This window comes from Choloepus didactylus, chromosome 16, assembly GCF_015220235.1.
Source record: "Choloepus didactylus isolate mChoDid1 chromosome 16, mChoDid1.pri, whole genome shotgun sequence".
Lineage (NCBI taxonomy): Eukaryota > Metazoa > Chordata > Mammalia > Pilosa > Megalonychidae > Choloepus > Choloepus didactylus.
In genome coordinates this window covers 43,158,354-43,185,642 of record NC_051322.1, presented here as the reverse complement: position 1 = coordinate 43,185,642, position 27,289 = coordinate 43,158,354, and the positions used below count along the sequence as shown (strand labels likewise).

At 57.3% G+C, this 27,289-nt stretch overlaps 1 protein-coding gene across 50 annotated transcripts in view; it reads right to left on the bottom strand.

The window, feature by feature from the left end:
- The window catches only part of CELF4 (CUGBP Elav-like family member 4), a 296,970-nt gene that overhangs the window by 51,802 nt on the left and 217,879 nt on the right, over window positions 1–27,289 (bottom strand). For 31 of the 50 annotated variants that reach the window (XR_005212184.1, XM_037805843.1, XM_037805821.1 and 28 more), the window contains exon 3: window positions 18,559–18,637. Coding sequence is in view for 49 of the 50 variants with exons in the window: in XM_037805843.1 (XP_037661771.1) it covers window positions 18,559–18,637 (79 nt within the window). In the remaining variant the exon portion in view is untranslated. The remainder of the gene's footprint in view (window positions 1–18,558; window positions 18,638–27,289) is intronic. The other 19 variants (XM_037805848.1, XM_037805827.1, XM_037805840.1 and 16 more) reach the window with 1 other exon arrangement.

The window sequence follows — 27,289 nt, the reverse complement described above, 5'->3', positions numbered from 1 at the left end:
TGTCACCCCAGCCCCCTCTTCTGAGCTCTGGGAGCCTTCATCACCTTTCTCCCCTTTCTCCTCCCCTCAGCTCCTTTGGGGAGAGGTCAAGGAGAAGCCACACCCTAAATTTTGACAAACCAGGAAGGGACAGCAGCCCACAAAGATTGTCAGCATCTTGGGATCTGAGTTATCATGGCTGGGGGCAGGGGTCATTCAAAACCACGGGCAGCCTAAAAGCTCGAGCGATCCCAAGAGCAGTCTACATCATTTTGGTTTGGTTTTGGAATGTATGTTGATTTTAGGAAAAGTCTCAAGAATACCCTGGAAGAACTATTGATGCCCACTGGCCACCGTTTCAGGTGGGGATGCTGGTGTTACCTGCCTAATGCCCCTACCTCAGCCGACCCCCTGCCCACATCCCCTTCTTCTTTCCTCTCCTCTGCTGGAATTGGCTAAATCCCCAGCAGATGGTGCCAGGCGAGTTCCCATTAGTGTTGACACGACTTGGGGCCCCTAAAGCGCCCCTGCCCTGTAAGGGGCCCCAAAGGCCTCACACCGCCTCCATCCCCTTGTCACTGTTGTGGGCACCCTGCGTTACATCCTCATCCGGGACACGAACGGCCTCTGGGAGCCCCTCTGATGGGGCCGGCGGGCAGCACAAAGGGAAGACCGACGTGTGAACACGTATGACGGAGGAGACAAGTCAGAGAGCAAAAACCACAGCTGGAGTAACAAGGACACCCTGGAGGAGGCGAGCTCTGTCCCACAGTGCTCAGAAGCAGAAACGGGCACAGGCTGAGGGACAGGGTGCCCGGGCCAAGCCAGGGGAAGAGGCGCGAGAGGGAGAGGAGTGGGGAGGCCAGCCCCACCCTGCAGGACGGGGCCCCCCTCTCGTCATCTGCAAGGAGCAGGGACAAGAAGCGAGCATTGTAGAGGAGGGCGATTTGGAAGCGCCTCAGCCCCCTAAATTTTTCAGCACTTAGAGGAGCCTCCTAGGGAGTGAGGGAAAAGGGGAAGCCAGGCAAGGTCAGGCTGCGGGGGAAGAGGCCCGGGTTGGGGGCGAGCGGGCGGGGCAGGGGGCGGGGCCCCGGGTGGGCGGAGCCTCCGGCCTCCCCACCTCCGAGGGCGGGAGGAAGGGCGGGGCCGGTCCCGCTCTGGCTGCGTCCTCCCCTGCAGCCTTCCTGGCCCCGGGCCTGAGGCTGCTCGGCTTTCTCTTTAACAGGGAAAAATTAACATTCGCACTCCAGGCGGAGGGCTCCTTCCTCCACTCCGCCACCCGGCACTCCCCCCTCCCAAAAGGAAAACAGTTGTTGAAATTGAAAAATGGTGCTCAGTGAAGGGTTTAAAGACATTTTGAATTTAAAATATATTTTAAAGGTCATTTTCAGCAGTAATTATGTTATAATGGTGGGGCTCTTAGCAAAAGGCAGAGTCCCACAGTCACATTAGAGCAAAGGGCAAGTGGCAAGAGCCTCTGTCTCCTGCAGCCTACAGAGCTGGGGGGCGGGGCGGGGGACATAGAGGGTGGCCCGGCACATCTTTCCTTCTACAGCCCGCGTGACCGTCACCACGGGGTTCCCAGCAACAGGGAACTACACAGTTAAATTTGGCCCTGGTATGGAAGGGCCTCCCCAGAGGGGCATCTGGGCGTCCTGCGCTCACCGGACCCTCGTGGCAGGACAGGGGACTACCTCCCCCACACGTCCTTTCCTTCCGCCTCCGGACACTGTCACTCAGGGTCTTCCTGGCAGAAGCTCCCCATCCCTTGCGGGGCCGACTTCACTGGAAGAAAGGCTGCCCTGGCGCGGAAAACCACAGCGGGCCGCTGCAAGGAGACTGCCCCTCTGCCCTTCTTGCCCGGGGATGCTGGTGCACACTTTCTGAACAGGTTGAGGACACGAATGCCCTGGCCACTTATTTAAAGCTCAACGTTTTGTACCTGATATTCCCAAATAACAAACCACCCACTCCTTGGCCCACTTTCCTCCCTCTCCGCGATCTAGGCTTTCCTTCGCACAAAGCCTCACCCACACAGACGCTCACACCACTTGTTGAAGTGATGCACTAAAAGAGAGCACCTACTGTTAGTGAAACTCGGGCTATTCTGGAAGGCCGACGGTGGGTTAACTCTGTGTGGCCCCAGGGGCTTCCAGGCTCGCGCGCTTGGGGGGAGAAAAAACAGAGAATGCAGGGCAGGGGGTAGGAAGAGCAAAGAAGACCCTATCCTTGAGCCCCCACGAGGGCTTCCTGCAGGAGGTGGGCGGGGCGGGGGTGGATGGACAAAAAAAAAGAATGAAAGTGATAGGAGCAGCGAAAAAAAACCGAGCTGAGGCCTTGGCCTCTGCCAAGTTGCCGGCACGGCCAACACAACTGAAGAGAGGCGGGTTTCACTCCGCAGGCTACAGCCCGCCCACCGACGGCAGCCGCGCCCTGGCGGCGGGGCGCGGGCACCACCTAGGCTGGGGACAGTGTTCTCGGCGCATGGCCCCGCCCGCAGCCACCCTGGTCCTGTGGGTTTCCTCTAAGGCAGCATGGGGAAGGCGCAACCAACGTGGCAGTGGCTCCCACTCCCGCCTGCCCCGCGCGGCCCGGGGGGCGGCCCTCCGCAGCGGAGACGGATGGCGCGGCGGGTGGGCGCAGGTCGATCTCCCAGGAGGGCGGACGCCTTGTGGCTGCGCCGCGAATGACAAACGGCGGCGGGGCGCAGGGTAGGGGTGGCCGTGGGAGCTGGTGTGGTCCCGACCACCGTAGGAGTGAGTTCTCGCGTGGGAGCCGAGGGGCGTGGGTGGTGGTCCCCACCAGCCGCGGGTGGGAGCCGCGAGTGTGCTTCCGGACCCGGGCGGGTGGAGCGCGGGCCGACTCCCTGCCCCGGAGGCGGCGGCGGGAGGACAGAAGGGGGCAGGGGGAGGGGAAGGGGCGAAATGTAAAAATATCCGGAGAAGCGCTGCGCAGAGCTACAGTGTTATTAAACTAAAGCATCTTATAAAACTCGAGCCATTAATAACAGGCTGTCGCCACGTCGGGGTAATTTATTCAAATTGCGGGTCCGGGATGGAGCAGCAGATGTTTCAGAGCTGCTGGTGTCACGGAATGAGTTCCAAACGAGGAGGGGGCGGCGCCGCGTGGGTGGGTGTGGGTGTGGGCAGAGCGCCCCCATCGCCCTGAATTCCACAGCGTGGGCTGGAACTCGACCCTGGCAGCTGAAAAGGGTGGGGTTCGGGACCAAGGGGAGCTTAATTTAGCTCAAGTGCCAGGATAGAAAGCAGGTCGCCCTGCCAGGATTGCCACCGGGAGCGTCTGGCCTGTGCACACTGCCCGTCCTCTCAGCTGAAATGCAGCCTCCTCCACAAGTTGTCCCAGGCTCTTCCAGGCCACAGCAGGGGGCAAGAAGAAGGGCCAGGGAGTCCGACAGGGCTGGGCTCCTCCCCAGATCCCCCACCCACCAAGCAGTCACCCCAGCAAGGCACCCCTGGGCCTCGGTCACTTCCATGGTACATGGGGCACTCATGTCTGGGTCAGTCATGGAGTGAGAAGAGGAAAAGCAGTGACCCCCACCGAAGGGCCACTTGATTTCCTGTCCTGTGACTTCGGCTCATTTATGGACAGTTGAGGGCATTGATTTGGAGCCTTTTACTGTCCTCTAATCATTTCCTTGACTTTACCCCATTCCCAATCGGTCTGTAAACTCCCTGTGGTCAAGACTCATGTCTGTCTGTCCGTCTGTACCGGGTGTGGTGTGCCCAGTGGATGCTCAATCAGTGCTTACAGGACAGGCTCTGGGTGGGAGGGACCCCTGTGGCTTTCTTCCCTGTGGGAAAGAGGCAGCAGAGCTCTGACTGACAGGCCTTCCCTTAGACTCCTGATGCTTCAGCACAGGCTCTTGACCAAACCTGGGTCTTTTTGAGGGGTTGGGGTCTCAGTCTTTGGGGACTCACCAAGTTTCCAGGACAGAGCCTGGGAAAGGCAGATGGTCCCTGGGTACCTGCAGTGGCTTGGGGAAGCAGAGCTTCTGTACATGGAAGCCCTCCTGACTGACTCAGCCTTTTGGACAAAACCAACACCTTCCCAGGAAGCCGTTTCAAACTCAGATTTGCTCCCCTTCTCTGAAGATCTCATGCAGAGATGGGGGTCTCCCTGCTCAGCCTGTGGCTCCAAGTCCCCACCTGCCTTGTGCGTGACCTGACGGCGGACATGCCATTTCTTACCCCGCCCTCCCCAGGAGGGAACAGAAGGGGCCAACCAATTCTGGGTGCCCTGACTCACTATTTAAAATATACAATAAGAGATTCCTTCCTCTCATCTGTTTTGCTGATCTGGATACTTGCTTATTGCGTGGGCTTCACGTGGGGCTCAGCTGTATCAAGGGATGCTCTGTAATACCCCCTGGGATATTCTGTGCCTATTGCTGACCAGAAGGCTCCTGCAGCCCCCGATGACATGCCGTGGTGGATAAAAGGGATGACACTTGGACATATCCCAATTGGAGGCAGACACATCTCTTCCTGTAGACCCAGCCCTGTCGGTGCCTCTGTAGCACGGTGAGAGGAGAACCAGGAGGCCCTCTGTCCCCCCCACAGCCCAACCTGAAAGGACACCATTGAGGGACATTCTGTTGGGGGAAAGATGCTGTTTCCTTAAGCAAATTCCACCCCGGACAGGACAGCATCAGTGGAGTTGTCGAGGCTGCAGCCCAGGGCCCACCCTCAACTCTGTGGCCATCCTGAGGGCCCTCCAGGATGAGAAGACAGGCCCAGGGGCTGCCGGCAGAAGCTCGGGGCCAGACAGAGGCCACCAAGACCTCACCCAGGAGAGGGGAGAGGCCGGGGGAGGGGAGGGTGTGGTGGCAGGAGAGGGCTTGCACCCTACTCGCCCTACCCTCCCCCTAGCTGCCCCCTGCCCGGCCTCCTGCCCTGGGCCCCTGCTCCCTGAGTCTGGACCTGCCAGTCGCTCCAGGTTCATTCCAAATGGAGAGAGCCTGGCCGCACCCTCACGGGGCAATCGGCGCACTCCGTGATGAATGGAGTCTGTGTCACTCAGTGAAAATGAATATTTCTTTGCGATAATGGCCAGATGGTAGCAACTCTCCGATCCAAATTAAAACATGCATGATAAATGCCAGGAAAACAGAGGAAGACAAAACCCCAACCTGGAGTGAATTCTCTCTATAAATCTTCCCCTGTGCCCCCCTTAACCCCCCCACCACAGCAGCCCTGCTAATAGCCATTAAATTATTACGATACGCTGCAAGGAGAATGCCAATGTCAGTGCAACAGCCCGCAGACCACCCCGCCCCCCTGCCTGTGGGCCCAACTTTGGGGGCTGGGGCAGGGAGACACCAAAGAGGGGATGGCATGTGCAGGGAGCCAGAGCAGTGGAGAAGGTCCCCTCTTGGAGGCACGGGTGGGAGGCTGGCTTTGTGGTACAGGCAGGTTCCTTGGGGGGCCAAGGCACCCGCCCTCAGGGGACACCAAGTCTCTACAAAGAGATGAGAAACTAACACCCACTGCCTGACTCTGGCTCAGGCGGGAGTGCAGGAAAGGGGTTCCGAGCATGAGGGCCAGTGGGGAGCAGCTGCAGAAAGCATTCCTGTGGGGTGGCTGCTGACGTGGGCTCTGCAGGACGTTGGGGGGGCTGGCAGGTGGGAGGGCCCTAGAGAACCGCCCAAGGGAGGGGTGTGCCTGGGAGAGGGGCAGCGACTGTTGGTCTGGAGGCAGCAGGCACAGCTTTGGGGCTTGTTCTTCTTGGCAGGGCTCCCGGACCTGTGGTTTAATTCCCACACTCCCTGCACCACCACCACCACCACACCCAACAGTCTCCCTGATCCCTGTGGTGGAGGGAGGGGACCAGCTCCCACAATCACCAGCATCTTCCTCAGTCTCCACGACCCCCCATTATCTTCCAGAAATCTCCTACCTCTTTAGCAAAGCATTGACGTGGGCTCTTTATCCCACTTCTTCCCAGGGACCCTCTCCTCAAGGCAATGTGTTTCCTCCTTTTCCCTGGATAGGACTCTATGCCCTTGGGCCTGCACCCCTTGTCTAGCAGCTTCCCTCGGGCTGGAATCTCTTCCACCACTGAGTGTCCCCCAAAAGGCATGCCCATTGCCCCAGCACATGCAGCTCACTCCCAGTGACCCGTGGCATTTGCATCTCCACTGCTCAACTGGTGTCACACGTGTCAGCTGTTCTCCCTGGCAGACTGAGCTTCTCCAGCGTGGGAGGTCAGCAAAGCCTTGAAGACGTCTTCCCAGCCCCCCATGCACCTGTCTTTCATGGCCCGTCTGAAAGGGACCTTCGTTCGGCAGTCCAGAGTCACTAGGGATTGGACATTTCTGCTCAGGCCTCCTGAAGTCACCAGTGTTCAGATGTGGTGTCCTAGGTCCCTGGTACAGATCCAAAAGGAAACCCGTGCTGGCTGGTCACCTGCTCACCTCCAGGACTCTGCGAAGCCTCTCTTCTCGCCAGGGTTCAGGCCGTGTAGACAAGCCCGGGCCGTGCAGGGTGGTTCTGCTGTCCGGGTGGACACAGAGTTCTCCCCCCACTCCTCTCAGCAGACCCTGCATGCTCAGATGGGCCCCGACAGACTCCTCCTGCCTCTGACAGCCTCGTACCTGACAAGTCCACCATCCCAAAGCCCGTCTGTCTCTGATCCCAAAGGGCCTGGGTGAGGCGGGTGAGGTGATAGCCCATCCCGGAGGCTGCTGCCCCACCTCCTCCTTTGTGGTCCTGAGTTGGCATTGACACTTGGCAAACTTCCTCTTGGGGTTAGCACCCAGCACAGACAGACCTGTGAGAAGCCAGCAAGGTGTGGAGGCCCACCCAGCAGGGTGGAGGGGCAAAGAGGGAGGATGGCCGTGTGGTCTGGGAAGTCACCTCTCCTCTCCAGCCCCTGTGTCCTCCTCCATAAGATGGGGGCGCTGCTGAGCCAACTGTGAACAGCTGTTGCAAGGACTGAGGTTCTTTCATTGGAGGTTCTTGGTGACTAACAGGAGGGCCAAGGCCCTCCCCTGGCTCTCCCCATCCCTCCCAGGGAGGAAGCTTGGCTGTCAGCAGCAGCGGCTGTAGGCGTCGACTGGGTTCCCATGTGCCTTGTCCTTGGCTTCGTGGGTGTCTAAGACGCAGGCATCTCCAGCAGCAGACAGGGCAGGTCCGGTCAGGAAGACGGGCAGGGGCAGGAAGACAAGCAAGTCTGTGGTGAGGGCCTGGTGAATGTGAGCTGAAGGATGAGGGTATCTGGATTCGGATACCTCGGGTGTGCATGAGTGTGTGTGTGCTTGTCCTGGTGACATCAGGAGCTATAAGACTCATGTCACCAAATCCATGTCCTCCTATTCCAGAAGGCAGACCTTCCTCTCCAACTCAGCCAATCCTTCAACATGATTACATGTGGGATGCTACGCATTGGCCTCACTCACCTCTATGTTCATGTCTTTGCCTGTAACATTTAGCCCAGAGCCTTCCTCTTAGTAAACCTGTCACTCCACAAATCACCACTTCCAGGAAGTCTTCCTTGTCTCGCCCCACGCTGACCATTCACATGCTCACACCAGATCAGGCCCCAGGCAGGATTACTTTTATTTGTTTATTAAACCTTGTCAGGGGTCTTTTTCCCTTTCACCTCTTATTATTAGATTCCCATGGACTAGACTCAAACAATAAAATAACAAACTCAATAGCTGCTGCTATCTGCGAAGATTCCATAGTTCATCAATGGTGTCCCACCCACAGCAGACACCAGGGGGTGTCACCATCCCATTTGGCCTGGGTGAGGCCAGGCATGGCCCCTGCTGAGCTCCCTGGTCTGGCTCCTTCCTTCCACCTTGCCGAGCATCCCTAGACGATTTTTTCCAGAACACCGCTTTTATCCTGTCACTCCCTTGTCCAAAGGCAGTGGTTTCCCTTTGCCTACATGCATCAATTAAAAGCACCTCCGGAATTCAGTGCTCCCATATCTGCTCTCCTTGCAAAGTAGATCCCTTGTTCTGGCCCCTTTGGGTCCTCCAAGCCCGCCTTGGCTCAGGTTATTTTCCCACTTGGGAGCTCTGCCCTTTCTTGCTCAAATCCTCCTCTTCAGTGAAGGCAGCACAGATGTTCCTGGTTCTGATCTCTCTGGTCCATGCTGCCTCCTCCCCTCCCTGCTGCCCCAGGGCCAGGATGGCACTGGACGCCCTTGCCTCACCCACATCACGGCTGATGCAGCACAGCGCTGAGGACCACCCTGGCCTAGGACGGACCACCAGGGAACATTCTGTCTCTCCTACCGCCCATCTCCCAAGGAAGAGGGCATCTTGCTCCTCCATGGCCCCAAGTGCTGAGGGCAGGACTCCATGGGAGTGGCCTCAGGGTGGACACGAGAGAGCCAGGGTCCCCTCTCCCTGTCATTTTTGTTCCTGTCATCAGCCCCTCCAGCCTGGGCACACATGCACCACACGCAGCAGCTTTTAAATATCATCCACAGACCCATTTGCAATGATTAATATCCCATTTCCCCTGAAACAATCCTTTGCTAAATTAGCTGGGGCCAGAGGGAATTTGGCTAGGAGCTGCGAGTCTCAACTTAACTTTCCAAATAGATTAAAACAACCTCAAAAACAAAATGCAGATCAATCAACACCCCCTCCCCCAGCTGAAAACCTAAAGTACATTTAAACTCAGCAGGTTTGCAGTTAATTATATTTTCACACCTCTGGCAGGAGTTACAGACGTATTTATAATGTGTGTCTGCCCCGCTGGAGCCTCCCGGGGCCTCCCCAGGGACCCCTCCCCACCAGCCACTTCCTTCCCGACCACAGAGGCCTTCCTCACTCAGCCAGGGGAGCAGCTGGGGGTTCAGCCGTGTGCACGAGAAGAGGGCTCCCTGGACTTTAAAAATTTCTTTGTTCAAGAGGGGCTTCGGAAGGAAAAGAGACGATTCTTTCAGATTTAAGTCAGAAGGAACAGGGATTATGGAGAATAACCCTCTCCCCCAGGGCAGGTAACCTAACCCTTGGAAAGGCTTAAACAAAAAAGGGTGGGATTGTGGTGGGATACCAGGAAACCCATCCCTGGATGGGCAACTTGGCCTGGCCACGAGGTCTCTAATCCTTCAGCTCCTCCAAAAGGCAGCCCCTTGCCCAGGGCCTGGCAGGTTCTGGGCACCGCGAATGGGCTGGGCCGGGCTGCCTTACGTCTCACACGAATTTCTCGAGCGGAACACTATAGTGCCCTCTCTTAAACATCAGCCCCCAAATAAATCTGGGATCCCAGTACACGAAAGATCTGCTGGGACATTGGCTTCTTGGCTGGTGTTCAGGAAAAAGGTTACAATATATAGCCGGAGAAATTCGGGTGGGGATGAGACAGGCCTGGCTGACAAAATAGGGTTTCCACGCCCTGAAAAGGGGAATTGGAGAGGCTACGTAGTCACTTTTCTTTTTGATAATTTTCAAGAAACAGGAGTCTGGGTGAGAGGCAGACTCTTCTTGGGGGAGGCTGGGCGCATGGCGCTGGGGGCCTCTCTGGGTGAGGGGGTTCTGGCCATCGGTACAATTAGCTCTCCCCCAGCCCCAGGTCCTCCCCGGTTTACCATGACCCCTCCCCAAGGCTCAGGGCCCACGCAGCTCTGGGAAGGGCTGGGGGACCCCTGTGAGGGGTGAGGCTGGGAGGACACTGATGTCGCATCCTGAGGAGCCCTGGACCTCGGGGAGACCCGGTGGGGAGACAAGGGAATGCCTTCCCCAAACACACACATATGCACAAAGACACAGACCCACATGTGGAGAACGCATGCAGCCCAGCTTTCAGGGGCTTCTGGGGGACACAGAAAGAACCAGGGAGGGTGAGGGTGGGTATTTCCTGCTCTAAGGTGCAGACCCCTTCGTGCTGCTGCGGTGAGTGGTGGGGCATCAGTCCCTGGACAACTTCTGACTCCAGCCTTGTGCCTTCTGAGTCAGGGTGGGGTGGGCTCCAAGCAAAGTACAAACTCTGCACCAAGTTAGAGGTCAGGACCCAGGGGGCAGCTCCCCGACACCCCAAAGGGAAGACCCTGGAGCCAAGGTGGAGGGTCTCATGCTTGGGACTTGGCTTCTAGACACTTGGCTTGGCCACTGCTCAAAGGAGGTTGTCCCGCGGGCCTGGGTCTCTGCCCCCTCCCCACCCAGCTCCCAGGGTGAACCTCACTCAGGAGATCCCGCAGGGCCTTGGGTCCCCTCCCACGGGGCGTCCACACCTGTCCTTCATGGCCTTTCTGCCTTCCCCCCATCCCCACCCTGGCACTGTCTCGGATCAGAGGCTTCTAGAGGAATGTGTGGTTGTTTTTTAAAACCTTGTTTCCCACTGACTCAGTATAATTTCAGATGAATCTTCAACGGGCTGGGCCCCAGCCCTTGAGCTTTCTGTTTCCATGTATCCCTTCCACCTGGGCCAAGGGCTTCTTTGACAGCACCCAGAGGCTCTTGTAAACTGAGCCATTCATTGCCTCCAAAGATTGGAAAGTTGAAACTTCTGTACATTGAATTTTCCACATGTACTTTTTGTCTAAACAGCCGCTAAAATGCCTGCCTGGCCTACAGGACTAAATAGCTGGGAGTCAGAGTCCAGCCCCGGGAGGTTGGCTGTGGAGCCCTGGGTCTCACCCAGCCCTGGCCCCGGGCCCGGGACCCCTGCAGCCGCTGCCCACACCTGTGCCCACACCCTCTCCTGCTCTCCAGGAGCCCCCTGGAGCCCTCGTTGACAGCGAGTTGACTGTGTCTGTTTAGAAATGAAATAGTGCTGGGAGGAGAAATGAGGAACTTAATAGGATTTAAAAAGCTGCAGGAACCGATGGGGCTACAGATGGTGGAGGGGCCGGGAGGACGGAATCAGCCAGGGCTTTATGGCGGGGAACGTGGCCTGGAGGAGGCCTCCCAGCCGCCTTCACGGGGCTCGGGGTCCAAGCTCATTAGCCGGCCCAGCGGGACTCCCTGCCCAGGCCGCGGGAGCGGGAGGACACCCTGAAGATGCCGTTAAATGAACTGGGGGAGCAGCGAAAGGTGGCAAGAGTGCCGCTTGGCTGACTGGCTCGCCAGCACCGGCCTCGGGGACCGTGTGGAAAGGGAATGACTCACAGGGTGTGACACCTGCCCCCAGCCCTGCCAGCTCCAGCCAGAGCCAGGCCCAGAGATGGGGAGGCAGGAGGAAGAGATGGGAGCTGGGCTGGAGGAGAGAAGCACGTGCGGGCCCTTGGCCTGAGGAGAGGCAGAGGGAGGAGGAAATGGAACCTGAAACGGGCTCTTTCAGCCCCAGGTATTTTGGAAGGACTTGGGGAAGTGGAGGGGACATAAAAGAGGCTCCCTCACCTCTAGAAGCTTCTCTGGAGATCCACAGATAGTGGCTTATTGCAACCACCCTCCCACCTCTCCCCAGGCCTCCCCCAGGCCCCGGGGCCCTGAGGGAGCAGCAGGATTTCACACAGCGGGGGGTCAGGTTGGGACCTGCATTCCCCTGACGCCCTTCCACGGAATCCCTGACCTCAGCCCGGGGTCTCCTCCAGGTCCCCTCCTCAGCTGCCCCTTTGCCTCTCTTCTCTGGGCCTGGCCAAGTGTTCCTCAGGAAGAGGCCCCAGTGGAACCTGGAGGGACCTGGGGAGCCCCTCAGAGGCTCCCATCTCAGTGCCAGGACCTGTCCCCCAGCTCAGGCCCCCCCATCACAGCCGAAGGCCTGTGCCGGCTGGTGAATCCCGCATGGCAGCTCCTTTATGTAATCCGGCCCAGTTCTGTTTTAAGGAGGACCACCCTGTGCACGTGGGCATGTGTGTGCGCGTGTGTGCGTGCATGTGTGTGTGCTTTCCAGTTCCGGGCCTGTGGAGAGGTGTCCCGAGGGCCGCGGTGGCAAATCATCTCGCTGAGTTCCTGCCGGAGCCTGGGTCTTCCTGCCCTGGGGGAAAGGGAAACTGCCAAACCTTGGGCCTGTGACGCTGAGGCCCTGCTAGAATGAGCCTCTGTTTTGCTTCTCAGTGGCTAATAAGGAGAAAGAGACAGAGGGGACCCATGGAGGGCGGTGGGGGCCGAGGCAGGGGAGACAGAGGGAAACTATGCGGGTGGGGAGAGACAGAGGGACAGAGGAGACAGAGAGAGGGAGGGAGATGGAGAGATAAAAAGAGAGACAGGGAGGGAGAAGGAGGGGGAGAGGAGGAGAGGGAGAGGAGGGAAGGAGTGGGGGAGAGGGAAGCAGGAAGAAGGGGAGAGAGGCAGAGACAGGGAAACTGAGGGAGACGAAGAGGCAGGGTGGGCAGAAGCAGTGGGCAGCCCCTTGGGGTCCCACCTTTCCCAGAATGGCCTCCCATCTCAAGCCATCCCCATTCCCAAGCTTCTCCAGCTCGCCCCTTGCTGTGCCCCAGCAGCCCTCTTGCTCTTGGTCATTCCCTGTTGATGAAATGAAACCTGGTGGCTCCAGCTTGTTCCCCACACCCAGCCACCGTGTCCCTGGCAAGGACATTTATTTCCTGCCCCAGGGAATTGGGTGCCTGTCTGTGGGTGCCTTTGACAGTGTGGTGTACGATGTGTTGCTGTGTGAAATGCATGTGTCTGCACTCCAGGGCACCTCCAAAATGGATGAGGCCCCCATCAACCCAACCTTCTAACCCATGGATGTTTACTGGGAGGAGGTCGGGTGGTTTCTGATGATGGGAGTCTGGGGGTGCACTGGGGATCAGGGCTGGCGTGTCTGGGTGTGTGTGTGTCAGGGGAGCATGAGAGCATCTGCAGTACCTGACCCGGGTCTCAGGCACTCGTCCTCTCCGTAAGGGCCCCACCTGGCTGCTGACCTCTTGGGCCCTCTGAGAGGCGTGGGCATACTCTCCAGCCCCAGTCTGCTCCCTCCCTGGCCTTTTCCACCTCAGCCCAGCTGCCCCTAGGCCCCCGACCCCCTAAAGGGAACCCAACAGTCTGGGTGCAGGAGCCCGGCATGGGGCCTGACTTGTTCCTGGCTTCCGACCCTAGCACTCACCTAGTCTGAGATCTGTGAGGAGCGAGAAGGGGTCAGGGCTGCAGGGGAGCCCAGTCATGGGCGTCTGTTCAGATGCCCAGAGTGAAGCTGAATGTGGGGTCTCCTGCAGTGGTGCAGACCCTGGCGGAACGCTGACAGGGAACCAATTCTTCAGTGTGGGGTGTGTCTGGCCGTCAGAGGCAGAGGAGGTGGCAGTGTAGGCCCTGAGGGGTGCCTTGCCCCTGAGATGGCCAGCTGGGACATGGGCAGGTGCCACCTGGCTCCTCTCTGTCTTCTGGCCTGCATCATGCCCCTGGTTATTGAACTGATTTGTTTATTTCCAGGTGAATCTGAGTTTAAATACAGCTTGCTCCAGCGTACTCTGTGAGGTTAACTGGCTCTGCCATGCAGAGTGATGGCTCCAGTGAGGTGCTCTCTCTCTCTCTCTCTCTCTCTCTCTCTCTCTCTCTCTCCTGGTTTTTTTCCTTGCCCAGTAGGAACCCCGACTTCTGGTGGTGGGAGAAGGGGTACTCTCCCCTCCTCCTGCCCAGAGATGTTACTATTGGGACACCATCTCTCTGTCTGATGCCCCCTTGGCTGGTGTTCAAGGACATATCTTACTTCGTGCCCTCACTGTTTCCTGCCAAGCCCACATCACTTGATCCAATTCCACTGCCTCCAGGAAGCCCTCCCTGCCTGCTCTCAGTCACAACGAGCTCTCTCTTCTCTGCCCCATTCTAGTTCTGGGTTCTCATATCTCGTGGGTAGGTCTGGGAGCTGATTTTGATCCTGGCCCTGCTTCCCGCACCTGGGACCCTGCTCCTCTCCCCTCTGCCGCCTTGAGAATGCGCTGACAGGCACGACAAATGCCTGGGGTGCCTTCCAACTGCACCAGAGCTGCTGAGAGTCTAGAGACCATCCTGGGAATCTAATACTGGGGACAGCCCAGTTTGCAGTGGCTGATAGGCAGGGGTTTTAATTCTGGCTCCACCACTTACTAACTGTGTGACCTCAGCCAAGTTACAGGACCTCTCTGTGCCTTGGTTTGTACCTTTAAGTGGGCCCAATAACACTCCTCTTGTGTGGATTAAACCCACATGTGTCAAATCCCCAGCCCTCTGTGGGGGCTGCAGCAGCTTCACTGGGTAGTGCAGCCTTCCCACCCCAGGTGAGGAGGTGGAGGCCCAGAGCTGGGGGATGGGGGTGGGGAAGCGGGGGTGGTGGTGCCCCTGGGCCAGACCTCACTGGGGGCAAAGCTGGACTGGAATTCTAGACTAAACAAGAACTGCCATCCTGTGCAGCCAGCCCCTCTTCCTTACAAGTGGAACACTTCCGATCCCTGTATTCCTACTCTCACCCCTCGGCCGGGAATGTTAGGCTGACTCCACACTGGACTAAAAAGGAACGAACTCCTGACCACGTGGCCTTCTAGCATCGGGTACCAATCAGCTTCAGAGGTCCTAAAATACTTCCCTTGCACCCACAGACCCCCTGACATCACTCTTCCATTGAGGTCTATCCTGACTCATGCAAGGGCTGATGGGACCAGGGGATGCTTCTGGAAGCATGCAATTTGGAATGAGAAGCTGGGGCCACAGAAGCTGTGGGAGCAGAGCAGAGAGACGCCTTCCTCCCGCCCACCCTGCACCGCAGCCCAAGGTCCCTGCATGTACCCCAAGTCCTATGCAAAAAATAAATCATCTCTCTTTCGGCTGTTGTGCGATGCAGGTGCACCTGGAGGGCAGCCAAGGGGCTCAGGGCCTTTGGAACTCTGTACCACCATGGACAAAGTTTGTCACCCGAGATTGGGTGAGGGGCTCAGTGCTGAGCAGGGTGGGGCAGACCCATCCTCTCTCTCTGGGCCACATCATTCTCCCTGACCCCTCCCTTCTCTGTCCAGTGGTGAACCCCAAGTCCCCCCATCTCCCTCCCAGCTTCCCCTGCACCCACTGCGTTCAAGGTCTCTCTCCTTTCCCCCTCCTTCTGCTCCCTCCCCTTCACTTCTCCACTTCACTCCCCTTCTTTTCTTCCTCTCCTTCCCCTTTCCCATCAGGACCCCCTCCTCCATCCCACTCCCATCTCTCCTCCCACTCCCTTCTCCCCAGAAGAAGTATTTAATGGATATTAAATTATTTTAAACTGACTTTTTTTTTTTAATAGCCTGGTGACAGTGCTGACTCAGTATCATCTCTGTTTAATATTGAATATGCAATTAATAGATAGATGTTTAGGTTTGGCTCTTTTTCTCCCCCTTTCTACTGTAGGAAGGATAAAAGAGCTGATTAATCTGGTTTGGGGCAAGTGTCAGCGGCAGGAGATATATGGGAGAAAGGAGATGAGGTTAGCAACTTGGAGTCAGAGAGCTATTGCCTCTGAGGAAAGTGAAGGGAGAAGGGGGTTTGAGTTAGAGCTCAGTGAGGTCCTGCTGGGCCAAGGAGATTTCTGACGCTCCACTCCAGCCGGGCTTTGACCTGCTCACGTCTCCACATCTCTCTGCTGCGGAGACCCCTGCCTGCCCCAGCCCTGGGATCCTCTCTCTGGGACAACTGGTGGCATCTCTACTGTCCCAGCCACCTGCCTGCACGTGCATTTTCTCCCAGATTTTCTTAGCCAGAGCTAAGAAAATCCAGGACGGGGACCTTCCCTGCATCCTGGCAGGGCTTCAAAAACAGGGCATGATGGTTAATGTTACACATCAGCTTCACTAGGTTATGGTGCCCGCTGTTTGGTCAAACACTGTCCTCGCTGTTGCTGGGGAGGTTTTGCAGATGAGGTTAGCATCTACAATCAATCGACTTTAAGTAAAGGAGATCACAGTCCGCAACGAGGGGGGTGGGGAGCGGCTTGTCCAATCAGCTGGGGTCTTAACAGCAGAACCTCAGGTTGCCGGGATCGGAAGGAATTCTGCCTCAAGACTACACCCTCCACTCCTTCCCTGTTGCCAGCCTGAGGAATTCAGACTCAAATTTCATTCAATATCACTCTCACCGGGATTTCCAGCCTGCGGTCTGTCCTACAAATTCAGACTTGCCAGCCCCCACAACGGCATGAGCCAATTCTTTAAAATAAGTCACACACACACACACACACACACACACACAGGCCTCCAGTTGGCTCTGTTTCCCTGGGGAGGGCTGGCTGGTATCAGTGTGTTACAGGTGAGTCACTGTGGAGATGGGTGACCCGGAGCCCAGGCCCACTGAGCCCAGAACCCACTGGTTCTGCCACCGGCAGCCTCCTCTCAGCTTCTGAGCCCGTGGGGAGGAGCCATGGGGGAGACTGGTGAGGAACTGGGCACCTGGCATGGGTGTCTGAGGAGCTTCTGGGTTCACGAAAAAACCAAAGCGATTCACCTGCTGGGGACAGGCAGCAGCAGGCAGTGGGCAGCAGGCAGGCCTGCCCACTCAGGACCCTTCATCTTGAGTCATCTTTGCTCCTCAACTGACACTACTTTAGCGGGCAGGGCCTCAGGAGGGAAAGCAGGGGCTCTTGGTGGGTGTATCTGTGCCCAGGGCATGCTACTCCTTCAGGTGGCACTGAGATGTCAACCCAGGCCCCGTTGGATGGGGTTTGAGGCCTCATGCCTGGGTCCTGACCCAGAGGGCAGCGGCCCAAGCTGGAAGGGGACAAAAGGTCCCAGGGGTGAGCAGACCATCTGTGGGCACACTATAGTTCCTTCTAGTACAGGGATCTGCCCCCCACCCCACCCTGAATTTGCAAGTTGCTTTTGCCTATTTTACTTTTTGCTTTAATTTTCTGGTAAAAAAAATTTGGATGATGTAGGAGAGAGAAATTTCCCAGTACCTGGTTGAGCTGATGGGAGAGTGACCTGGTCCAGGCCCAGGCAGGGAGAACAGGACAGAGAGTCCCGGGCCTAGGAATGGTGGTGGGCAGAGGCAGCCGGGCCACAGCCTAGGGTTGGGGGTTGCTTGCAGAGGAAGCCAAGAGCCCCGGGAGGCAGAGACAGCTGGGACTGGCTGCCCATCTGAATGCCCGGGCCTGCCTGCTGGACCCACCTGCCTTCCGTGGGGAGAGGGGGACCGGGGACCACCACAGAGCCTGTGTTGTAACCTGTCATCCCCTTCTCAGTGGCCATTAGGGAGCATCCTCCTGGACTTCTCTAAACCCTTCTGGGCAGTTCCTGTTTCAGGTAGAGACCACTTCCTGGGGTAGGAGTGGTCAAAGTCTCTCACACTGAGGGGAGGGGGCTGCAGGCAGGGAGCCCTCCTTCTCCTCTGCACTTTAGGGGTGTCCTTCGCTATGGCTGCTCTGCTCACTGCCTGGTTGAGTCTCTGGGTATGCTGCGGGTTGGTGCAGGAGCTCCCTGGTGGAGAGGACAGAGCCTCTCCTCAGGGGTCCTTGGCCAGGTCAGGGTCTCAGTTTGGCCACCTGCCCAGTTGGAGCCCAAGGGTATGGCTCAGGGCTTGAGCAGGGCAGGCCCGGGGGGTGAGGCTCAGTGGGGCTGGTGGGGGAACTGGCAGTCTGCAGTTAGAAGCCCTTTCCATGAAGGTGAGGGCTGTCCCTGGTGGGAAGGACCCACACTGCCTGCCCTGCCCTCTGGAGACTGGCCAGGAGGGGAGTCCACCCCTGGGCCTGGTGTTTCCTTCCCGCCCCCAGGTAGGTGGCACAAGGCTCTGCATCCTGAGGTTGACTTCGGGGATCCAGCTCCTTGGTGGTGGAAGCTCGACTTTTTCTATTCTCCCTTAGTTTTCTTTCTTTTTTCTTTTTCTTTTTTTAGCTTACTTTTTAAAATTGTGGTTATTCATACATATATAACATAAAATTTTTCATTTTAACCATTTTTAAGTGTATAGTTCCATTTACGATTTTGTGTTACTGTCACCACCATCCCATTACCAAAGCTTTTTTAGGTTTCTTTTAATTCACAGCTTTTCTGGATCCTATCTAGAGAAACCCAGGGGTGGGCCTAGGTTACCCCTAGAGCCAGGGTGATTAATGCAGCTATGAAGGAGCTGCCCCAGGAGGGTGTCTCCTGGGGTCAGAGCTGCCCCGTTGGGCCCCCCACCCTGCCAGGGCAAGCAGCTCCCTAAATAGTGGTCCATGGTGGGGGGCTTCAGCCACCTTGTGCCAGCCATGGGCGGGTTCCACCTTCAGGGGCCAGCATTTGTGGGGTGAGGCTGTGTCCCCTCCTCTGTCCCCTTCCACATCATTTTCTGTCTGCTGGTATCTAGTGCCTGGAACTTCACCCCAGAGGGCAGACCCCACACCCTATGAAAGGCCAGCTCGGGCCTGAACCCTCCCAGGCAGGGCTGCAACTCCAGTTTCCTACCTCCTGGGCCTGGCACCCACTCAACTGCCCATCATCCCATCACAGTGGGGTGTTCCCTGGTGATGCAGAGATGGGAGCACCCTTTTGGGCATCCTGAAGGGGGCAGAAGAGGGTCCCACAACCCACCGCACATCTACGCACAGAAAGGCGCAAACCCCACCATCCGGCGGGCCCTCATCTCCCCGTCTCCTTTCACTCTCTCCCTACACCTGTCACTCAGAGCCAAGCCTGTCCCCAGCAGAAACCCCTCTCGAGGCCCCCAGGGCAGGAGGAGGAGGCAGGGAGTCGCTGCATGGGGGAAGGAGGGGTGAGGAGACGGAAGGGCAGAGACAAGTGGGCCCTCACGTGAAGGGGGCTGGCGCAGGCAGCTACTACCTCCTCGGCTCTCGCTGTCCGCTGGCTTCACCTGGATCGGCCGGTTCATCTGCAACAGAGCACAGGGGGCAGCGTTAGAGCCCGCCTGGGGGGAGCAGTCGCCCACACCCATGGGTGCACAGGTGCTTGTACGAACCCCCACGGGCCACACCCACAGACACATGCACAGGTGCAAACGCGCACATCTTCACTGAAGCTCCGCCCATCTCCCCTTCCGCAGGGCAGGCCCCAGGCCCCACTATTTTAAGAGTGGTTTCTCTGGATTGGAGACCCCTCAGTGTACCCTGCGCCCCGCCTGAGCAGATCCTGCTAGCCTATCATATCAGAATTCGGGACTGACAGAACTGCATCCCCTGGCCCCCCCCCGCGGCCCAGGAGGCCCGTGCGCTCTCACTGCGCACCTGGGGCCTGGGTCACTCAGCCAGTCTGCTGAAGAGCGACCCCGCCCCGCCCCAGGCCCTCTCGCAGACGTGGCCCCCGCAGCCTCTCGACTGGAGGGAGGGGTCGGGGAGGCGGGGCGCAGCCGCTCTCTTGGCGCCGCCCCCAGCCCGCCGCCGCCGTCTCTCCCGGGGCTCGGTGTCAATGCCCCGTCAGGCCACTAGGGGTCTCCGGACTCCAGGGATCCGGGCTTGGCCGCCCCGCTAGTCCTCCCCGCTGCTGGGAGGCCCCAGGGCGGGCGCTCCAGCCCCGAGGTCCCAAGATATTTTAAACAATAAAAATGATCGGAGTTGCTCAAACGGAGTCAGACTTCCGTTTCTGTCTTCACAGGTGCCTTTGCCGGTCGGGTACATCCCTCATCCCTTATCTCATTGGAGTGTCTCGCACAAACCCAAACCCAAAGAGGCAGGCAGGCCTGTGTCTAAAACCCCCATTTTAGAGAGGGAGAAGCCGAGGCAAAGAGAAGTGCCCGTGCTTGCCAAGGCCACACGCGGCAGGATCAGCCTCCCGGCCTCCCGGCCTCCAGGGCCACTTCTGTCCCCTGTCCTGAACCTCGTGACTTTTTGTTGCCAGCTCTCCTCTGGTACCTGGGCCGGGCTGGCCAGTCACGAGGCTTCCTCTGGCCTCCTGGTCTAGGATTCGAAGGGAGTTTTGGCTGCCTCAAGACGGCTGGATGGGGGGAGCGTGGGTGTCGTGACTCAGCAAGGTGAGACAGAGCAGGGAAGGGCAGAGCCACGGCGACCAAGGGCAGAGGCAGGAGGCCGGGCACCGAGCCGAGAGGGAAGGAGGCGCAGGTGGCCGGGCCGGCGGGACAGGACCCTGGGGAGGCCAGTCCCCAAGGGGGATCAGGGAGCTACTGTTTGCCACCAAATACCCGCGGCACACCCAGCCAGAGGAAGTTGTCTGGTCACAGAAAATGCCAGTTATAGGGAGAAGGAAGAGGGACATAAAGTTCCCGGCTTCATTTAGGGAGCCCTGGCTTCCCGGCAAACTGCCTCCTTTCCAGCTCTTGAGGTGGGGGTGTGGGTGGGGGTAGGTGCCAGAAGCCTGCTTGGGCATGGGGATGAGGGGGAACCCAGGGGAGCCAGCCCCTCCTGGTTTCCCTTCCAGTGCTTTGTGGGGCTCAGCAACCAACCATTTCTGGGCTGCCCTTCCTCCCAGAATACCCCCTCCTCCTAGTGTTCCCCAAAACCTGCAATATTTTCCTATTCCAGCAGAGCCCCAAGGACTGGCCCAGACCCAGTTCTGACCATTGTATTCTCTTGGGCATATTTCTGCATCTTTCGTGCTCAAGTAATTATTATAATTCTCAGAGGTAGGGATTATTATCTCTCTCTTGCCAATGAGAAAACCAAAGGTCTGAGAAATGACAGACCCGGGGTTCAGCCAGGATTGGTAGAGACAGCGCCAACAATACAGCGCTGGGCTTGCGTTCATACAGTTGATCTCCTTTGACCTCAGCTGCTCCGAAGGAGGGGCCCAAGGAGGAAGGAAGTGGAGAAAATATTCATTCTGGCAAGGGGGAGTTTGGGGCCAGATTCCTTGGGCCACCAAGTGGGTTAAAAACTCTTCAGCTTCAGCCTGTCCACTCTGCCGCATCCCTGCCCCCCACTTCTTCCACTGCTCCCTCCCCATGTCCTAGGATACCTTCCTCCCCCAAGGCCCTTCTCTCCTTCCCCTCCCTTGGCTGAAAGCTCCTTCCCTGTCCCTCCCAGCTTCCTCCTCTATTCATTCTTCCAGGGGGTCCACAGACTCCCCCAGTCCAGGAAGCCTCCCTGGCACCCAAGCGGAAAGGGCCCTGCAGGGAACTCCCCCTTTTCTCTCAGGCACCATTTAAGACGGGGAATTGCCTTACAAGGGGGAGACTCAGGCAGCTCAGGACCCCCAAAGGGCACACAGCCCTCTAGAGAATAGTCACTGCGTACATTACATTGCTGGCTTAGCACAACCTCCCGAATGAGCTGAGTGAACAGACTGCTACCTTTCACTTTCACCGAGGAAATGGAGTTTCAGAGAGGTTAAGAAACTAGCCTGAGGTCACACAGGTGGTAAATGGGTGATATCAAAAATGGAGCCCAGTGAAAAGGGGAAATTTTAGATGGGGTATATGTTGCCAGAATAAAAAATAAAAATAAAAAGCAACCACAGGACTGTACAACAGAGTAAACTATGGACTATAGTTAATAGTACAATTATAAATATAATCTCTCAACAATTGGAGCAAAGGTACTATCTTAATGCAAAATTTTTAAAAATGGGAATTCTGTATTTTCAGCATGATCTTTCTGTAAACCTGCAACTTCTCTAATAAAAAATTTTAAAGGGGAAAAAAAAAAAAAAAGATGGGAACCCAGGTCCCTGACACCTGTCTACATGTTCAGAGGATGCTGAGAACCAGGTGAGAAGGGCTTGGGGCTGGTGGGATAGCTTAAAGCAAAAGGGGACTGGATGGAGGACTCAGGCCTCCTCCCCAGCAAGGGGCAAGCAGAGGTGTGTCCTCAGGCCTGGTGGAGCTCTGTTCTGCCCAGGAGACAGCTGAGGGAAGGGTGGAGGTGAGGGAGGAGGCGAGACTGTGGAGGAGACCACGAGACTGCGGAAGAGACCACAGGCAGGCCCAGGCAGATGCCCTCGTCCTTAGGGACCACTAGGAGGGAGTCCTCCCCTGGCAGGCCCTAGTCTTCTCCTCTGAAGTCTGAGAGCAGTTGGGGTGACCCAGGGATTGGCAGGGCCCAAGGCAGAGCCTGGGGGTCAATAGGGTGGGCCCCATTTTCCAGGGGGGGCAGAATTAAGTGTAGGCAAATGAACTTTTTCTGTGCATAGTCTCTTCTGCCCCGGGGGGCGCTCCCCTCAGGCCGCCAGCCCACTGCCCCACTGCCTGCCACACCAGGGAGTGCGTGAGTGCTCTGCCCCTCTCCTTACCACTTTAGACCCAACACGCCTCCCTCTGGAAGCCGACCCTGGCTATGCCAGCTCTTGGCGGTGTACTCCAGGGGTCTGGGGTCTCTTTGGCTCCCCCCTGCTCTCAGCCACCCTGGGCTGGGCACCCATGGAGTGATCCAAAGAGACTGGTGAAGCAGCTCAGAACTGACTCCCATGGTCCCATTGCTCCTGGGGTCATTTTTCTTGTCCCACTATGATCTGGGAGCAGTCAGCGACCAGACAGCCTTCGCGGGGCTGTCAGAGGGTGCCGGGCGAGATGCAGAGAGAAAAGATGGCCCCGTGCTTTCTTAATTCTCAGCAGAAATGAAGTGTCAGACTCAGTCGGGCAGATTTCTCAGCTGGAGCAGCCTCTGCACGGCGGCTGGGCCTTGAGGCAGAGCTCCCTCCCTCTTCCCGGGCTCCAGACCCCTGTCCTACCCCATCCAGCCCTGATTCTGCCTTGAGGAGGGAGGAGCAGACAGGGAGAACAGGACTGTCCTGGGGAGACAGGGAGGAAAGGGAGAGAGATGGCGGGGCATGGTGGAGGGTGGGGAGAGGCAAGGAGAAGGCAGAGAGGGAGAGGGGGCCAGAGCGGGGAGGGGAGGGCCCAAGAGATGAACTTTGCCTGCAGACCCTGGCCACAGCCTCAGGGCCCCTCAGCCATGCAGGCCCCGGGTGTCCCTCACGGTGAACACCATGCCTTTTCTGTCCCTTGCCCTTGTTCCTTTGCCCAGCAGTTCTCTGCATATTCTCTTTCTGAGATGTCCTCAGTGTCCCTATGGAGGGCCCTGTGGCCCTCAGTCCCGGGTCCTGCCTCTGGGCACCTGGGTCAGGATCAGCTCCCCGAGCCTCCCTGGAGGGGCCTGGGCTCTGTCGTCCTGGGAAATCACTGACTCTGTGGGATTGTGCTTCTGCTTCCAGCCTGGGCCCCTCTCAGCAGGAGTGAGTGGTCCCGGCCCAGGATTCCGAGCTGTCTCTGCCTCCGGAAGCAGCAGACGTGGGCAGGCGGGCTGCCTCTCCGTCCCCAGCCCCTTCTGCCAGGCTCTGCCTCCCCTCCCCATCCCCATCCCTCTGCCACTTTTTGCGTCAACACATATCCATGCATTAAACAAGACATTCCATTAATTTCTTCATCATCATAACTTAAGCTGGGACATACCCTTTAAATATTCATTCAGCTATGAAAACTGGGCATTAAAATTTTAATAATGTCAAGCTCATTTGAACTGGGCTCCTTGGGGACGATTACGATACAATTAGAATAAATACGATGATTGAGCTGGTCGAAAGGCTTCACCTGTCTAGTGCGGTTCTCTTTGGAAAGAGAGGCCTGTGGAAGACGGGCAGACAGACAGACAGACCGACAGACCAGTCTGGATTTTCCCTGGTGCCTCCTCCCCTCTTCCACAGGTCCCTTTTTCTAGGAAGAAGCCCTGATTAACCCATTGTGTCCTGGCGTCCTGGTGCAACCTGCGCTCCCTCAGCTTGGTCCCGTGGTGTCAGAGTCACTTCCCTGCCTGTGTGTCTCCTCTCCCCGCTTTCTGCAGCCTTCCAGGGGCAAGAGAACCCACGCTGCCTGCCTCAGGCCCACAGGGTGCCTTTGGGCCTTCTCCCCCCGACGTCCCAAGCCCTTGAGCCCTCTGCTGTCACACAGCAGGCCTCACACAGGGGCCTCGCCTGGCCCACCCAGCGCTGTCTCGGAATGAAGGCGCAGGCTCTCTCCCACCTGGAAAGCTTCCCGCCCCTCCTCACTCCTCCTCATCCAGAGCCTCCTCTTCCTCAGAGGTTTGGAGCCTTCTCCTCCAACAAGGCTTCTCCAAGTCCCTGAGTCCCCACAGCCACACACAACCTTGCACTGCTGCACACACACTTTCTCTTTTGTGTGTGTGTGTGTGTGAGAGAGAGAGAGACAGACAACCAGACACACAGCCAGAGACACACAGCCAGACACACAGACTGGTTCCTCAAGCAGCAGGCACCAGGCCCTGGTCACGGACCCCAGGCCCTGACGTGGGGCTTTGCCCTGGACTGCGTGGGGTGGCCTTGCTGAGGGACAGACAGAGGCGGGCTGGAGGTTAAGTGAGGGGAACACACAGTGTGGGGCCTGCTGCATAGTAGGCTCTCAGCCATCGCCAGCCTCTGCTTTGTTCCTGCTCTGTGACCTGGAAATGCCTCGGAAGGGCAGGATCAACACCCTGTCCTGTGTCCCGGTGTAGGCACGAGGGTAGGAGAGCTGGGATGATGATCGTGGGACTGTGGTGCCCCACGGGGATGGTCAGAGGGCCCTCCAGAGGGCTGCCGGGCCCGGGAGGTAATTCTGGGGAGTGGGGGCAGTGTCCAAACCTCAAAACTGAGGTTTTTTTCTGGCTTTTGGGGGGACCGATGAGTGCTCCCTGCTGCCCAGAAAGGCTCCCATCTCCCCAGGCTGTGAAGGATGCTGGGTGGCAAAGCTGATTCCTACCTTGCCCACACCTGCCGCGTTGACTGAACACGCAGCCTTACCTACCTGTCCATGCAGCACCCGAGGAGCAGGGAGGCCCTGCTCACCCACCCACGGGCATGCTGCAGAACTTGGCTACTACACCATCCATTCCCCACTGTTGTCAGCAGCTCCCAAGAACTCAGACTTTGTGCTGCCCGCCCCCACTCCGCACGCACGAGGATCCCGGAAATAGCGAAAAAGCAGATCCTGCGAGCAGGGCCGAGTGGGACGTCGGTGCCCAATGCACCAGCACCGCAGATCTGGGAGGAAGGCAGAGCGTAAGGGCCCAGTGCAAAAGGAAAATGCGGGTTCCTGTGTTCAAAAAGCAAGACAAACGTGTAGTTAAAGGTACTGAATACAAAGCTGCTTGCTTTCTTCCAAGCTCTCTCAACTTGTCATGGTGCTTTTTATTTGCTATTTAATGTCGTTTTAAATAAAGCAGAATTAAAATATTAAATGATTAGTGTGAATTTCCCCACTCATCTTTACAGTGTGCAATGCCAGTTTTAAATGCAAATATCAGAGCATTTAACTCGTATGCGCAATCACCAAATGACACAATTTGTATTTTGTGGTTGGTCCCTGGAGGGTGCCAGAAGAGACAAAAAACCAGACTCAGGAAGGCTGGAAGGAGAAAGAGAAGCCCCCTCCCCCCAGGCATGGAGCAGACCCCAAGGGAACACTGCCTTGGCATGGGACCCACTCACTGGGACCCACTTACTAGCCCCCCGGTGCCCCTCCTAGCAACATGGGGTGTGTGCTCAGACCTGACGACGGCGGGACCCCTTCCCACTGACCCCAGGACTGACATGCCATGCCCCAGGTGAGGGGCACTCTTGCTGAGGGTGGGCCCTGGGGAAGTCAAGCCAGGCAATGTCCCTTCCCATAGACCCAATATCCCAACCCATGGTGGATGGGTGACCCTCAAGGGTATCGTAACTCTGCATCAGGACCTGTGTTGGGTGCGTGGAGCAGGCGTGGGCCAGAAGCTCATCCCTGCTGAGACATGACCTCTGTTGGACATGCCCCAGTGTTGCCAGCCTGGGATGGTCCCCTAAGACATGACAGGGTGCCTGAGCCCAGCCCTCTCCCCAACCAGGCCCCCGATGGAGCAGAAGGCTGCAGTGGTTGAGTGGTCGGGGAGCAGGCAGCTGGGAACCCTTCCTGGGAAGGTGGGGAGACAAACGGAGGCAGAACGGTACTTGAGCAGAGACTCCAAGCCCCAGGCCCATGCTCCATTGTCCCATCAGACTTCACTTACCAAACTCAAGTTCAACGATAAAAGTAAGAATTTCAAGATGGCAACTACAGAGCATTAAACCCCAAGAGGGGGTCCCTTCTGAGTGTGGAGTTCTGTGCAACTGCGTGGATCACTTGATCAGGAAGCCAGCCCTGAAGGTGCCATTTTGGTCCCCACCACTCTGGAAATTTATCTGCATCCACCAAAACCAGACCCCAAACTTAGAGACCATCAGGTGGATTCAGTCTTGCCCAAGTCTGGGCACTATCTCCCGCTACAGAAAAGCCATTATGCAGAGCTCTGCCTTCTTAAGATGAACTTGGGGCAATTTGGGGAGGATAGACTGAGAATTTGCAGCCGTTGATATAAAAGTCGGGCAAAGAGGAAGCAACAACCCCAACAGGGTCAGAGAAGAGAACTCCCGGCCAAGATGCCAGAGACCAGAAGTAGGCGGCCCTCCAGGGACACTGCCCTCCGCCAGGACTTAGCAATGGTAATTAGCAAATTAATTAATTGTGAAATTATTTGTTTAAAGCCCCAGGGAGACAGGGTCTGAATCTTGGGCCCAGTTGAATTCTCAGGGCTGCGCAGTAGGATCTTGATAACCGTTCCACAAAAACCAATCCCCTGCCCCTCAGGGCAAGAAACGACCACGGTAACGGCAGTGCCCCTCATTTGGAGCTAGTTGCAAATGTATTATCGTTTAAATTACCTGCTTAATAAATCACGTATCGTTCATTCCATAGACAGGGGTTAGAAATTCTCAAGGAATCTCTCTCTGGTCAGCATCAAGTTCTGACTCAAGGACACCCCCAGTGGTTATCGCCAAGTGACGCCTGCCCCCACTGGACCTCTCCCCAACCCCAGCCATGGTCCAGACTCTGAGGCCCCCACTGGCCAGGCCAGGTGGAAGCCCCCCTCCCAGGCGAGGACGCGGACCTGCAGGGCTCTCTGAGGTGCAGCCAGCTCCTGCCCCTTCTTGGCCTGGCACTCTGGATTAGGGGCCCCTGCTAGCTCCCCAGTCTTTTCTTTTGTTGCCTTGTCACAATTTGGGACCGTGACGGCTATTTGTGGATGTGTTTGCTTAATGTGGGCCTCCTCACTGTGGGGGAGGCCGGCGCCTCTTGGGTTCCTCCTGCACACCCAGAACCCAGCACAGGACTTGGCACCCAGGAGCCGTTCAGCAAATAGCTGTTGATTTGGTGGATCCGGGATCTTATGTTGCGCATCCCCCCACACCCCATTGTCTCAACCTTGGCCCTGAGACAGGAGTGCCCGGGGCCAGAAGTGGGACATGGCTGGACAGCCTTGCTTCCGGCCAAAGGAGAAAGGCCCTTTAATCCTCCCTCATTCAGCAAAGTGGGGTTGTTGTACCTTCCAATTATGAAGGGTCTATTGAAGCAGCGCTCATCATTTAGAGAGACAGCCAGTGAGCTCCGACCAGACAGAAGAAAAGGAGGTTATTGTTAAAATATGCAAATCCACAGGCCATTGAAATGCAAACCCTCCAGATAAGATTTTTTAATAAATCGAGTATTTGCTCCCATTCCCTGCTCTGAGGAAGCCATCTGATGCTTGTTGGGTCAGGGCACAAACCAGCACGCAGGGCCTGTCAGCTCTTC